Source organism: Echinops telfairi, unplaced genomic scaffold (assembly GCF_000313985.2).
Source record: "Echinops telfairi isolate 266 unplaced genomic scaffold, ASM31398v2 ScPeMD7_2;HRSCAF=8, whole genome shotgun sequence".
In the NCBI taxonomy this organism is placed as follows: Eukaryota; Metazoa; Chordata; class Mammalia; order Afrosoricida; family Tenrecidae; genus Echinops; species Echinops telfairi.
This window is the reverse complement of record NW_022103898.1, coordinates 18011841-18027123: the sequence shown is the minus strand read 5'-3', so window position 1 is coordinate 18027123 and position 15283 is coordinate 18011841. Positions and strand designations below refer to the sequence as shown.

Sequence of the window (15283 nt, the reverse complement as noted above, 5' to 3'; positions counted from 1 at the left end):
AACACAAAAACCTTGTTTGTAATGAGAGACGTCTCTCTTTTATGTAAATGAGGCCATTCCAGAGTCCAGTGGGTCCTACACCTGAGCCCTTCTGAGAGGTGTCTTAGAGAAACAGCAGAATACACCCAGCGACACTGACACCGACTGTCCTTTGAAACATTTACTTCATTGCCCCACCACTTGTCTGCCAGTCTGTCCTATGATAGGGGTGTGTGTTGCTGTGATGTTGGAAGCTATGTCATTGTCGTTTCAGATGCCAGCAGGGTCACCCAAAGGGAACAGGTTTCAGCAGAGCTCCCAGACTAAGAACAGACTACTATGGATAGCCCTGAGGAGAATGGGAATCCAGAACACTCGATTGGGCTCATGCAGAATCTGCACATGGATCACGAGGTAGCGGTGCAAACAGAATGAGAGCATCCTGCATGGTTTAAAACCAGGAGAGGTGTGAATTAGGGTTGCATCCTCTCACCATCCTTATTCAGTCTTCAAGCTGAGCACGCCATCAGAGAAGCCGGTTACAGGAAGGAGAATGTGGTATCAGCAGTGGACGAAGGCTTATTAACAACCTCTGACCTGCAGGTGACACACCCTTGCTTGCTGAAAGTGAGGAAGACTTGAAGTACTTGCTGATGAAGGTCAGGGACCGCAGTCTCCAACATGAATTACAACCCAATGTAGACAAGACCAAAATCCCCCCAACTGGACCAGGAGGTAACATCATGGTGAACAGAGGAAAGATGGACGTTGTCAGGGTTGTCGTCTAGCCTGCATTCACAAACAGTGCTCATGAAGCAACAGTCAGGGGATCAGATCATGCATTGCACAATGCGTGTGCTGCACAGAACCTCTTGAAAGTGTTGAAGAGCAAGGATGTTACATTGAGGGCTAAGGTGTGCTTGGCCCAAGCCATCGCCCATATGCATGTGAAAGTTGGACAATAACTAAGGAATTGTTATTTATGGTGATTGTGGTGATGGCAAAGACTATCGAAAGTACCATGGACTGCTAAAAGAAGCAACACACCCGCCTTAGAAGAAGTACAGCCAGGATGCGTCTTAGAAGCAAGGATGCTTTGCTTCCAAGAAGCAAAGATTTCATCTCAGGGACTTTGGACATGTGGTCAGGAGAGATCAGTCCCTGGGGAAGGACAGCACGCTTGGTGAAGTGGAGGGGCAGCAAAAAAGCAGAAGCAATTGTGAGGAGGCGCAGGGCCAGGCGGGCAGTGTTGTGTTCTGTTGTACATAGGGTCGCTATGGGTCAGAGCGGACTCAGAGGCACCTAATGATGACCACCCTCCCCAGGAGCCCGGGTCCATATGGATGAAGTAGAGTAGTGGCACAGCAGGGTAAACTCCCAAGCATGGTCAAACATAAGGTCAAGCCCTGGTTAACGTCAGAGTTCAGCCTGGACGATAAAGAGGATCACATCCAGATGGACTTCCTTAGAGTCCCCGAAACCCAGCCCAGAGGGTCTCTCTAAACCAGCCAAACAACCCCTAAGGGGCCTTTGCAGAGCAACAATTAAGCACTTGGTTGCTCTCTGAAAATTGGCAGCTTGAGCCCACCCAGGCCCTCCACAGGAGGCAGACCTGGTGATCTGCTTCCCTAAGGTACAGTCAAGAAAACCCCAAGAGGCCATTCTCATGGCTCACAAGGCTTGCAAGAGTCCAAAATGGTCCGAACAATGACCAACAGCAGCCTACAACCTCCAAGGGGGGTGATTTAGCAAGACACGTCAGCTCTACTCTCGCATGCTGAGTGTCCAGGGAAGCGGACTCTGAGATGCACCTGGGTGCAGGAGGCGTGTTCATCGCAGGGAATGCTCTGGGAGTCACGGCAGGTGGAAGAGAAAGGAGGAGACGGGACTATGCAGAAGGCAGAGCTGGGCTGCAGTTTCAGTAGAGGTCTCTACCAATTTCGCAGCAAGCTTGGAAGCCCAGGTGGCCCTCAGAGTTGTCCCAAACTGGGCTGAAGGGGTCCTGTCTTTCTAGGTTGCATCAACCTACCAATGAATGGAGTGAGGGCTGTGCCCTTGGACACGGTGGTCCTCGGTGCTCTCAACAGAGTGCTGGAAGCCCAGGGTCGTCGGCTCCAACCCGGCAGTTCCGAATGCCCGTGATTGGAGCAAGCTCCAAGGGCAGCTGCCCGGTGAACAAGCAGAGTGCAGAACAGAGAGCAACAGAAGGTACTGGTGCACGTGGACCGGCACAAGGCTGGACTGCACCAGTCCCTCTCTAGTACCCGTCCACACCTCCCCACTTCTGAATTCCTTCCAGAACGGTGGGGGCTGGGAGCTGAACTACATTTCTCAGATTCCTTTGCTAACATGGTTCCAGTTCATTTCTACCAACAGGAGACATGCATGCCAGATAGGAATTCTGGGAGAAAGTAGCAACTGTCCTGCTTTTCTGGTGTTAACTACAGAAATGTTGCCAGTGGCCATGGCAGTGACAGCCGGTTGACGGGAGTTCCAGCAGCTTCCATGGGAGTGCGGGCCAGTGGCTTCTGTTCAGTGGCAATAGGGGAGTGGGGGTATGGCAGGGTGGTGGGGGTGGTGGTGGTGGGGACAACACTCTCAGCAGCAGTAGCAGTGATAGTAATGAATACAGGGCACCAGGGGTGGTTCTAGGCAATAGTATGTCTCCTTTAACGAACTTGGAACCAGTCCTCCTTACTCAATAGCCTTGTCTTTAAAAGAACAAGCGTGATTTATGATTTTCTGACCAAACGCCATTTACTGAAAGTGAAGGAACAAACATGTCTGTGGCTATTGCACTTGAAACCTCTCTGGAGAGTTGCCCAAGACATGAGTGATCATGGTGAATGACCTACATGAGTTTATTGCAGCCAAAATGGATTTAAACCAGCCCCTGTGATCCGTGGACAGCAGACAAGTTCTCTCAGTCAGACACTTGTCTCGGTCTTGTTAGGGTGCCTAACGAGAAAGGGCCAATCCAAAGGCAGGCTTCCGAGGGGCTCTGCTCAACCATTCAATTCAAAGCAGAAAAGGCAGCTCAGGAGGTCATGGCAACTTTGCTCGCTGACGTTGGGGAACACTGAAGGGGACACGAGAAGCAACGGGGTTTATTTGGAAAATGTTTAAGACAGTGGTTCTCCACCTTCCTCATGCCACGAACCCTTCATACAGTTCCTCATGTGGTGGTGACCCCCCAACCATAACATTAGTTTCGTTGCTACTTCATAGCTGTAATTTTGCTACTGTTATGAATCGGGTGATCCCTGTGAAAGGGTCATTCGACACCCCCAAAGTGGTCGCAACCCCCAGGTTGAGAACCACTGGCTTAAGAGAAGGGAAAACTATACTGGTGAGAAAAAGGGCAGGAACGTTGCATCAAGGAAATATTTCCCCATCACAGCCATGCCCTTGCTCCTTCTTTGAGGGCAGCAAGGATGGTCCCATGGGAATTTTGTCGGAAAGCTGTGTTCGGTCGGGGTGTCTAAAGAAACAAATGCAGTGACGCTTATCTATGTATAAGAAAGAGCTTTCTTTCAAGACGTAATTACATATCAAGAAGGCACCCCAGCCCAGTCCAACTCCTAAGTCCAAGTCCCTAAGTCCGATGCTAGCCCATAAGTCCCTCTTCAGACTCACATAGCCACATACCGGTGACAGAGAATGGTGACCTTAGGGGGGTGGGGGTGGTGTTAGGAAGCTCATAGCCAGTGGGTGCAGAGTTGAATAGATCCAGAGTTTGGGCAGGGTACAGTCAGCTCTCAGGGTCAGCTTCAGTGTCCCAGTGAGTGGGAAGGGGGCAGAGAGTGAGATCACCTTTGTTCATCTTGCATACAAAAGGTTTATGACATCGAGAAGGTGTCACTGGGCTGTGACTTGATGGACAGGTTTGACCCCACCCCTAGCCAGGAGGGTCTGGTTGACATCATCTCTAACTACCACCAAAGCCTTACCCCATCCTCGCCCCTTCAGACTTTTTGATCCCCAAACTCAGAAGAACATGGAAAAGGAACACGCTTTCAGTCCCTCAAGGATGCCCGACTGCTCTTTGACACAATGTGTTCGTCTGGGTAGACTTGAGAAACAAATTCATTGACACTCATATATGTGCAAGAGAGAACTTTATATGGAAGAGTAATCATCTATTAAGAAAACATCCTAGCCCACTCCAGATCAAGTCCATAAGTCCAATGTTAGCCTATATGTCCAATTCAGACTCATGCAGCACACGCAACGATGCCGAATGCAAGAAGATCACCGACCAGTAGGTGGAAAGTCTTGTGGATCCAATGGCAGTGGAAGCATCTCCAGGCTTGGCTGCCATCAGCGTGGCTCCATGTGGCTTGTCAACAGGAATGTGTAGCACAGAGAGAGTATGGTCCTCCTCCGAGGAGAAAAAGGGGAAGTTCCCAGAATCCCCGAGAAACTCATGATGAAGGGTGGGGTGTGCAGTTCTACCCTGTCAGCATTGACTCAATGGCAGTGAATTTGGTTTCACTAGGGGCCAGGAACTGTTCTAGACCTTTTGCTTAGATTCAATCATTTAAATCACACTATAAGGCCCCCCACGCCCACTCCCAAACTCCAAACTCATTGTCATCGAGTCAATTCTCATTCACAGCAGAAAAGTGGAGCTGCCTCCTCTGGGTTTCCGAGACCGTAACCCTACAAGAGCAGAGAGCCTCATGGGAGAGCAGCTGGGTGTTCCCAACTGCTATAACTCTTAGCGGGTGGAAACAGTTAATTTTCAGATGAGGATTCGAGTGCTTAGAGACGTTGAAAAATTCAACACAGTTAGGATAACAGTGGAGATGAGATTCCATCTCCCATCTTATTCTAGAGCCCACCATCTTCCAGCAAATATTAAGCATTGTCTTAAAATATTAAGTCAAATCTTAGGGTTTTGGGGTTTTATTTTTTACCCTCTCTCATGTGCTTCTGAACTAGGTCTCCGGGGAAACGTGAGGGTGGCATCTGACCCCCCTCCAGCTACACAAGAGGAAGGCAATCACCACCATCAGCATCAGTTGTCCAAGGTCAAGTCCCCTGAGGTTGAGGGCAGACCTGCGCTCACCCTCCATCTTTGCTCACCGATTGTGCCACTGGATGGGCCACAGCGAACTCAGAGGATGCTAATGGTGAGGGGGTTTATTGGGGAAGTTAAAAGGTTACAAGTCAGGCGAGAAATGCTCAGGATATAGTTGTTCAGCCCGAACAGTTTCTTCTCTGCTGTGTCCACAAGCAGGCCTCTCTCGAGTCCTCGGGCTCTTGGTCTGATTGGGAAATGTTACCAAGCTCTTCCCACTCACTGCCATCCAGTAGATGCCGACTCACAGCGACCCTAATAGACTGTATCAGGACTCCTCTGGCTCTTCTAGACTCGCCAATCAATGCCCAGAAGGTCATGTCACTCTGCTATAAGCCCCAAGGTCAGCAAACCCAGCTCCCCCAATTAAAGTGTCCAGAGGCATCCCACTCCACATGCCGGCCTCCTACCCAAAGGTAGGTTTACGCTCTCTGTGGATGGACAGGAAGTCCACCACTCCGTCTCCTGCTCTGCCTCCTGGTTCCGCCACCACTGCTCTTCTGGGGTTGCAGCCATCTCCCAGAATAAGGTCTAGCAAGTTCCACACCTGGTTCTCCTCTTTTGCTGTTGAGGTAATGCCTCCCCTCCTGCTTCTGACATGGCTCATTTTATACCAGTAGGATGGCAGTCACCATGACTCCGGTTCACAATTACTCACAGCTGAATCATACAATGCAACCAGTACCTTTTCCCACCTCCTCCAGCTACACAAGGGGAAGGCAAATCACCACTGTCAGCCTAACCTATCAGGCAGATGCAGGTCCTTTGGTGGGAGCCACGAAGGCTATTTGGAGCTAGAGGAGCCGTGGTAAGTCATTCATTGCATTATAGTCGCCTCTGTTGGGAAGAGCACCTGGTACTGCCTCCCATTCAACTTCATCCCATAAAACTGACCTCGATGCCGTCTCTCTCTTTCACAGCTTCAAGTCATCAGCAAGTGTCCTCCCAGAGACGCGTATGAAGGAGGCGTATAGAGTATAACAAAGCCAGGGAAGAGCCTGGCAGCGAGTCATATCAAATGCCTTCCTTAAGGCATATCTCTAAGAAGAGGTTCTTTCCAACTAGGGATAGTGCTCGGGCTGCTATCTAGGCCACTGCACTGACTTAACCTTCAATTTCCCTTTCTGCGCCTTGATAACTGTTTCTTTAACTTTCACAGCGTCTTTATGGTCACCGTCTATGGCCAAGGGCCATTCCAGAAAGAAAGGTGGCTTCAAGCTGAAATGGGCTTGTGAAAAATGTCACATGTGGCCTTGAGAGTTGAACATATTTTAAGGGGGGGAGGGCGGGGACCTCATCTTTGCTTCCAGAAGGCATTTGTTGAGAAAACACATCAAATTCAAGAAGATGAACAGGTTTCTCCCCAACCCCTTCCCTGGGATCGACACGCACATCTCCCGGCCTAACCCAATCCCAATGGCATGATCGCACAGTGACTGGGGCTCAGAGAAAGTGAGTCATGTTTTCAGCATGTGCCGATGGACTTTGCACTCCTAGAAACCCCGTGGGCAGAGCAGAACTGCCCTGCGGGTTTCCCTGCCTGGCTGCCTTCTTTCAGGGAAGGAGGCCTGGTAGTGCTGTGTGCTAGGCATTGGGCTGCTAATGGCAAGGATGGTGGCTCAAACCCACCAGCTGCTCTTTGGGGAAACGATTAGGCTGTTTGCACCTGTAAAGATTTACAGGTGTGGGAACTCATCATTCGGAGTCAAGATTGACTTATAACGTCAGGCTTGGTGTTTGGGAAGCTACATGAGTCGATGACCAGATTTTCCTCCTGCCGAATGGTTGGGTGGGTTCAAATTGCTAACTTCTTGATTTGGAGCCCAGCTCTTCATACTGCACAAGCAGAGACCCTTCAAAGGGATATCCTGGCATATGTCCATCTGTGGCAAATCCAGCATGGGACTGGGAGTTGTTCAAACTTGGTGCCTATGCCTCCTCTGCCTTTCTCTCCACCTGCTGAACCAAGGCGGTATCCCTGGGTCTTCATGCCTCCATTAATGCCAAGAATAAGACTGACATAGTATGTGATTCCACTGTTGTTCTTTTTATGAGCGATAAATGCAGCATGAGGCTCTATCTACTTAACATTCATCCATTCATCAACCTCATTGCTCAGCCCCACCGAGGGGTGATGTGTGCCTGTGGAGAAAAAGACCTCTTGCCTCGAAGACAAACACCGGAGACTTTAACATGCCATCCTCCCTGGTCAGATTCCCGCAGACTCTTCTATGGCTCTGCTGTGAGCCCTCTCACCCCACTTCTGCAGAGCCAACAGGGCATTCTGGGTAAAGGAACGCAAAATGATGCAGTCCCCCATGCCCTGACCTCTCCGGGGTTTCTTGATTCCTGGCTTTTGAAGGGTTGAGGCCAGTATTTTTCTGATCTAGGAGTGGAGAGGAAGGAGAAGGTAGAGAGAAGTCAGGGGAGGCTTCCTCTGGGCGAACGAAATGACAGCCCCAATTCGTTCGCTATGACCAACGGAACCCAGACAGGGCAATGATCTGGTAAATTGGAATGTGGTTGGGACGCAGGCTCCTTAAAACATGAGTCTGGCTCGGACCAAACAGTGGCTTCGTCCTCAGACTTTTCCCCGGTGCCAGGGCTGCTTCTGTGAACCACCCATTAATCCAGATGGGCAAAGGAGTCAGACTCCACATGGGTGTGGGAAGACATGTCTTTGGTGGGAGAAGTGCCACCCAAATGACCTGCTAATTGGTCTCCTGGCTGATGCACCTCCCAGCTTCCTTAGGGAGGGACGCCTGGAAATCAGGATGGCTCTCAGGTAGCCAAGACTCTTCCAGATGTTGTCGAGTGTTCCCAGAGTTCCGGGTGGGTTATTCCTAGGACAACCCACACTCGTGTTCCTACTCATTCTGCACACCCACACATTGGGCCAGAGGCAGGGCCGAGATAAAGGGGGAACCTAAAGTCTGGCTTGGGGGTTGCCACCAAAGAGTGGGGTCGAGGCAAGGCGAGCTCAGCTAGAAGCTTAGAATTTACCAGATGGCTTACAGGAAACCCAGATTTGTGAGGGGAGCGGAAAGATTTATCATCCTTGGAAACTGATGAGCAGGCTAGAGTCCGTGGAATTTCTAAGTGATTCACTTCCCAAATGTGCATTCTCCTTCAAGTGTGTTCCAGGCCTTGTGCTACTTAACAGGGTGAGATCCAAAAGCCACAGCCCTGGCCCGGGGCAAGACCAATGATACCCATCTCAGAATATCTGGTGAAGAACTCAGGCAAGGGCTAGGAAGGAAAAGGTGAGGTGTCAGGAACAGGAACACCCAGGAGACCCGATGGAGATCACCCTGGAGGTGCTCAGACAGGGAGTCTTGGAGAGGAGCGGGTTTTAAAGCTTAGCTTTTAAGGGATCCAGTTGGCTTCTAATTCAGACTCTCCTCTGGTTTGGGGCTGAAGGATAAATTGGATGTGGGTCAAAATGAGTGTGGGGACTGCATATTGGATGTAATCTCATGGTGTGGGTAGAGAAAGGTAGAAAGCCCGAGGAGAGAGAACGTGGAGTCAACGAGATTTGGGAACTGGGCGGGGATTGGGGCAGGGGGCGAAGGAAGCATCCAAGACACTGGGCAGGAGTCTGACTGAAGGGAAAAGAGGTGGTGGCCCTCTTCCCTGAGAGAGGATGCTGGGATGCAGGGATGGGCTGGGACAAGGAAGGGGGGTTCTTTATCCCCCCTTGGACTCCATCAGCCTATCTTCCACACCACACTGTCTTTCCCGTACTCCCCAGTCCCCTCGCCATTGCTCATGTGACTTCGCTCGCATGTGCTCCAGACCTCCATGCCCGCTTATCCAGGCTCTTGCCCACTCCTTGAAGGCACTCAGCACTCCCAACAGTGTGCGGCGCGGGTCTCTGACCTGGACCCCACCGTACTGGAGTTCCAGAAAGACTTACTTTGCCTTCCTCGCATGGTTTGAGGATCAGCATCTTCGCTGCTACATCCTCATTCCCCACACATTAGCTAGCTAACATCGTAGACGCTTGGCAAATATTTGGTAGGCGAATGCAAATAGCCTTCTCTATGCTGTGGAAGGAAAACCAAGAGACATTGGGTTGGCTTGAAAGCCACAGGATCCAATTTAAATTCACACAGGAGGCGTTTTAATCTTATGTCAACGCCGTGCGATGCTCAGAAGACCTTTCTGTTCCTCTGGCACACCAGCGTCACAGAGTTGAGCAGAATGCTGATGTCAGAGCCGCGACAACCACCTCTTTTTATTTCATTTTTAAGAGAACTTCCCAATTCATCAGATCCCAGGGCCTGGTCAATTTTATTAACTATTTGCCTCCGATGATAATGATGATGATACTAAACAGATAACACTTATGAAGTGCATGGCATGTATTATGAATTCTAAGTATTGCTCATAGATTAACTCTTTTATTTCTCGAAATAATTTAGTAGCATTGGTGCTATTAGTATCCCGATTACGCCAAGGAGGAACTTGAGCTGCAGAGAGCTTAAGCTCGCACAACGAAGGTGTGGTCATTACATCATTTTATGTGAACTTGATAAAGTGAAGGGGTGGAAGTTAGCCTGTCAATCAGGTCACAGCCTGATGATGCCTCCTGGTGGACCAGGCCTTCTCCTGAGGATTCTGGGAATTCCCCCTCTTTCTCCTTGGAGGTGGGCCACACTCTCTCTCTGCTTCACCTTCCTGTTGACAAGCCACATGGAGCCATGCCGACGGCAACCAGAGCCCTGGAGATAATGTCCACCACCATTGGATCCACAAGACTGTTCACCCACCAGCCTGTGTTCTTCCTGCATTCGGCATCATTGCGAATGGCTATGTGCGTCTAAAGAGGAAGTTATGGACTAGTGTCAGACATATGGGTTAATACCAGAATGATGGACTTGATCTGGACTGGGCTGGGGTGTTTTCTCAATATTCAATTGCTCTTTGATATAAAGCTCTTTCTTACACACATACGAGTGTCTCTGGATTTGTTTCTCTAGTCAACCCAGCCAGACACACAAGGGCACTCCGTTCCTATGTGATTTTAACCTATAGTCAGACTCCAGAGCCCTCGTGCTGGTGTGTAATGTAATACTAAGACTTAGAAACTTAGAAAAGGGCATGGCACAGCAGAGGTCCTCAGCAAGTGCTCACAAAATCAATAGGAGGGTCCCTAGATCTGGAGCAAGGAGACCATCCATTCTCGACCTTGATCTGAAGCCACTGGCTGGCTGTGTAGTCTTGAACAAGCTCATGCTTCTTGAGGGTCCTGGAGACTGACACTACGAGCATCAGCAAGATCTCGTGCTTTAATCTCTTCGGAACCTTGGCGTTTCGACAACAGTAACCAGGCAACAAGAGCGAGGCATGGAGAAACACAAGCAACCACTCAACACCTAGGAAAGGAGGAATCCAGGATTCAAATCCACACGGCTCCCACACGCCAGTCCTCAGCCCCGTGGAGATGCCCCGGGGAGCCTAGGAAAAGACGAATGGGGAAGGACAGACAGACGCTCCAGCCCCAAGTCCACAGTCATCAGAACATCTCTACATAACTGTTTTGTCGACTGGGATTCAACTTGAGATTTCCTTTGAATTAAAGGTTTTGTTGCTAAAACCAAACCAAAAAAGGTTGCAAACCATCCAAGTCAAAGAAATCTGGAAATGGATGAGACCGCTGGATATGGGAAGGAGGCGCTGGACCAGGATTTCTCTGGTCATCTTAGCTCAGGATACTCACTTAGGATAAGAGCCACGTTTAGTCCTAGAGAAGGTTGGGGGGAAGAGCATGCAGACGTCCACCTACCTGTTCCACTCGGATCTCAACCTCTCCATTCACCTTCTTCCCATGAAAATACTTGGCCCTGTGAAGGAGAGGAAGGCATGTCCTGAGTCAGGATACAGAATGGTTTATGCTTTGTCCCTTCTCCCCAAGGTTGGACCCCTGCAGGTGCATACCCAGACACATTCTCTACCTTCCCTCGCCCTTCTTGACAGCTTTGTCTCCTTTATAAGCTGAACACGGCACAGAAGACAAAGTAACTAGGTAAGAGTTTGGAGAGTTCTGCTCTGACTCCACCAAGTCACTTTTCTTCCGGCATCTCAGCTTTATCCTACGCAAAGTGAAGATACTCCTCCCGTCCCTATCTAGTTCTGAGGAGCCCTGGTGGTGTAGTGGTTACTGGTTGGGCTGTGATGCGCAAGGTCGGCAGTTCGAAACCACCTGCTGCTCCTTGGGAGAAGGATGGTACTTTCTACTCCAATAAAGATTACAATCTCGGAAATTCATGGGGGCAGTTGTACCCTGCCCTGTAGGACCACGGTGAGTCAGAACTGACTCGATGGCAGTGAGTTTGTTTTTTTCATATATGCATTTCTGAAGGTTATTTTAATAAATGTCACTGCCATTGCTCAGTTCCGATGCATTGGTATCAGGGGTCATGGAGTCGGCTCCAACCCAGAGCGACCCTACGCACAAGAGGGAAACACTGCCCGGTCCTGTGCCGCCCCCACAATGTTCCTGTGCCGCCCCCACAATGTTCCTGTGCCTGAGCCCACTGACGCAGCCACTGGGCCCATCCATCTCCTTGAGGGCTTTCCCCTCCTTCCCTGCCCCTCCGCTTGACCAGGCATGATGTCCTTCTCCAGGGACTGGTCTCTCCTGACAGCATGTCCAATGTATGGACGATGAAGTCTTGCCATCCTCGTTTCTGAGAAACACTCTGGCCTTACTTCTCCCCGGACAGACTTGCTTGTCCTTTTAGCAGTCATGGGTACTTTCAATATTCTTCTCTAGCATGGCAATTCCAATGGAAGGCTCGTTATGAGTCGGCATCGACTCATGACAGGGAGAGAGGGAGATAGCCCACCATCCAGATGTTCCCCACCCCTGCACTAAACTATGGTACCATTCCTTGAAGTCAGCAACAGTGTGTTGCATTGATCATTCATCGCCAGCCTTCAACCCACTAAGCAGCTACTGAATGAATGACTGACTGAAGATATGCGTGGGGGCAAAACACCAACGGAGGGCTTGCTCGACTCCACAAATGGTGCTAGAAGCCTTCACCAATCGCCTTTCTCATTCAACAATCACAGCCACAAGGTAGTTCAGCAGCAACAGCCTGTGGACCAGGAAACCGAAGTGACTTGAATACAGGCCTTCTAATTCCAGACCTGGGCTTTTGTTCAATCCTGACATTATATATATATAATTGGTATACTCCTGAGCTTAGATGTCCTTCCACACACAAATCAACAGCACAGCCAGCATTTCCATTTGCTGTCCTGTTTGTTGGCATAACGAACACCACTAGTTCTTAGTCACTTGCCGTACTGGACGTTGTGGTGGGAATTTCCATAAACTCTCTCTGGGGCAGAGAAAGCTCTTGGGCCATATCCACTTTCTCCTTCCACAGTGAGAGAATTTATAGAGGGGGGTGTGGCCATGTGACGGGACTCTCAGCCATTAAAACCTATAAGCCCTACATCAGGGGAACCCTGCTGGGGTGGTGGTTCCGTGTTGGACCGCTATCTACAGAGTCAGCAGTTCGAAATCTCCCGTAGCTCTGAGGGAGAGAGACTGGGGCCTTTCTACTCCCGTCAACAGCCACAGTCTCGGAAACCCACAGGGGGTCACTATGAGTCAGCACGGAGTGAAGGAGCCGCGCATTAGGCGGAAGCATCGAGAACTGCCTGCTCCATCCCCTCTCTGGTCTTCTCTCTGGAACACGGTTACGGCTGACTGTTCTTTTTGGCTCTCTCCAACTTCCATTTGTGAAAGAACTCTCTCTATAAGCTTTCTGAGCGAGCTTCAGGCTGTGTGCTCCCAAACTCACCCTTCCCAAGACTGCCCAGGTCAGCACCTGCAGGCTCCGTCCACAGCCGTGCTTTCCCAGGACACCCACAACTTTAGATCTCTGGCAGGAAGCACCTTACGGGGCAGGAGCTGGTCCTGTGCTTTGAAAGCCAGGTCCCCTGAGGCAAGCATTTTCCCTTTCAGGAATGGTCTTCCACCAAGGGGATGTGCGGCCCCGTCTTGGACAAAGGAAGATGTCTCGTGCAGTTCGTGAATTTAATTGTGAGTCCTTTGAGGCCCTGCTGGCAAACTCCAAATCCAGGTCAGGTTGACCCCGGGGATGTGTGTGGGGATGGAGACTAAGGAACAGATGGCGGTTTGTGTATCACCTGCCCAAGTCCTTAAAAGTGAAAACGCTTCAATAAGACATGTCTCCATAATGACCAGGGCGGGGGGGAGGGGGCCCACAAGATGTCAACTTCTCAGAATGCTTAGAGCTTTCAGTGGCAGCATGGGCCCTCACCTGTGGTCTCACCTAATTCTCCTCCTGCCACCTCTCTACCTGGTGTCACAGGGACCTCCTGGGCAGGTAAGTGGACAGCCTCGCCCACTTGTCCATTTCCTACCGCTTGGGAAGACCGGCCCATAAACTGGAGAATTCAGGCCCTGGAATTTTCCCCTGGCTCATCTCATCAGGAGGTTCTGGGTGGCCACAGCATGACCTACGGAGTCCACTGGCAAGGTCCTAGTGATCCCCCTGCTTGTCAGCAGAAAGGTAGCTAGCGAGGGTCAGAGTTGGACTCCAGCAAGAGTGTCTCAAGGTCGGCTTCCATGGTGAAGCCCAGGTGGGCCTAGGATACGCTATCAGGATGGTGAATCCTCGTGGAATGCCTCTATGGTACCAGGGAGGACTTACATCTGGAATCACCCTAGCTCTCCTGCTCACGCACTACGAGACTCGGCCGAGGAAAGGTATTCTGTGCCCCCTCACTGCTATTTGTGGAGTGGTGATCACATCACCTAGATGGCAGGTGCTGGTGAGACAGCCTGGTGATGCCCTGAGGTCACAGACAGGGACAGAGTCAGGACATGGCCTCTGTGCAAACCCCAGCTCCCTCACTGGTGCTCACTCGCTGTCCAGCCTTGGGCAAGTCGCTCAGTCCCCACGTCTGTGGAATGGGGCTTATCGATAGGGCTAGCAGCTACTTCACACAGCCACTGGGGGGTGGGAGGGGGTTTTCAATGAGCTAAGACCCCTAAAGCACTTCGCACAGTTCCTGGAAGGCACTATGTACCCCACACGGGAGCCACAAAAAGAACTAGGTGGTGCTGACTCTGTGCCTTCGTGTAGTGGAAACCCACAAGTCCACCAAATGTGCTCTTATCCCCTGGAGGATTACAAAATAGAATTAGGATTCCTCTTGCATGGGGGATGCAAACCACAAAGTCATCAGTTTGAAACCACCTGCCACTCAGAGGGGAAGATGAGGCTTTTTACTCCCATAGAGAGTTCTCACTGCCATAGACTCAACGTTGACTCATCGCCGCCCCCTGTAGGTTTCTGAGACTGTAACTGTTGACAGGAGTAGAAAGCCCCCAGTCTCTCTCCTCAGGAGCTGCTGGTGGTTCTGAACTACCGACCATCCGGATCACAGCCCACTAACTACACCACAGTCATGGAAACCCCCAGGGGCAGTTCTGCCGTGTCCCATAAGGTCACTGTGAGTCAGAAGTGGCAGTGAGTTTGGTTTTTAGTTTGCATTGACCCACACCCACCCCCCCTGGACCCCGGGTGTAAGAAATGGCAGATGCTGGTCATGATAAAAGACAACATGGATGTATACAACCTACAGGCCCTGACACCTCTCTCCCCTTACACGTGACCCTTGTGTCAACCATGAGACAGTCGAGAGCAGGGCACAGTCCCCACATGTTCTAGGGGCAGCAGGAGTGGGATCTCTCACTTTGGGATTCATGGTAGATCCCAGAGCCCTTCCTGACCTGCTGGTCAGTGGCCCTGCTCCCACTGCTGTCTGCCAATCAGTCTCATGGGCACATCTGACTCCCGGCCATTGCCCACGCACACCGGACAATCTGCCTCTGGGTCTTTGATGGGCTGTTCTCCCAGCCTGGGGGCTCTCCTGCTCTGGCTTGTCCTGTCCCCTTTCTCCTTCCAGGATGTTCGTCGTGTTCCCCTCAGTCAGCACCCTCCTTGGAGTTCCCACAGGACACAGGATTTGTCCCCAGCACACGCCATGCCCCGCGATATTGAGCTTGTGAATGTCAGGGACCCCAAGCCTGAATCTCAGTCCTCACTGTATCTCCAGCACCCAGCACTCAGTGGGATTAGGCCACAGGCAGGTTGGTAGAGTCCCTGTGGGACCCCTTCCTTGAGATGCTCTGCTACCATCTACTGGTAGGTTGTGGTACTGCATGTCCAC

General features: G+C 50.9%; 1 protein-coding gene across 1 annotated transcript in view; it reads right to left on the bottom strand.

Moving 5' to 3' along the window:
* The window catches only part of SYN3 (synapsin III), a 548280-nt gene that overhangs the window by 508062 nt on the left and 24935 nt on the right, over positions 1 to 15283 (bottom strand). Inside the window, exon 2 of the mRNA XM_004700321.3 lies at positions 10851 to 10908. Within this exon, the coding sequence (XP_004700378.1) occupies positions 10851 to 10908 (58 nt within the window). The remainder of the gene's footprint in view (positions 1 to 10850; positions 10909 to 15283) is intronic.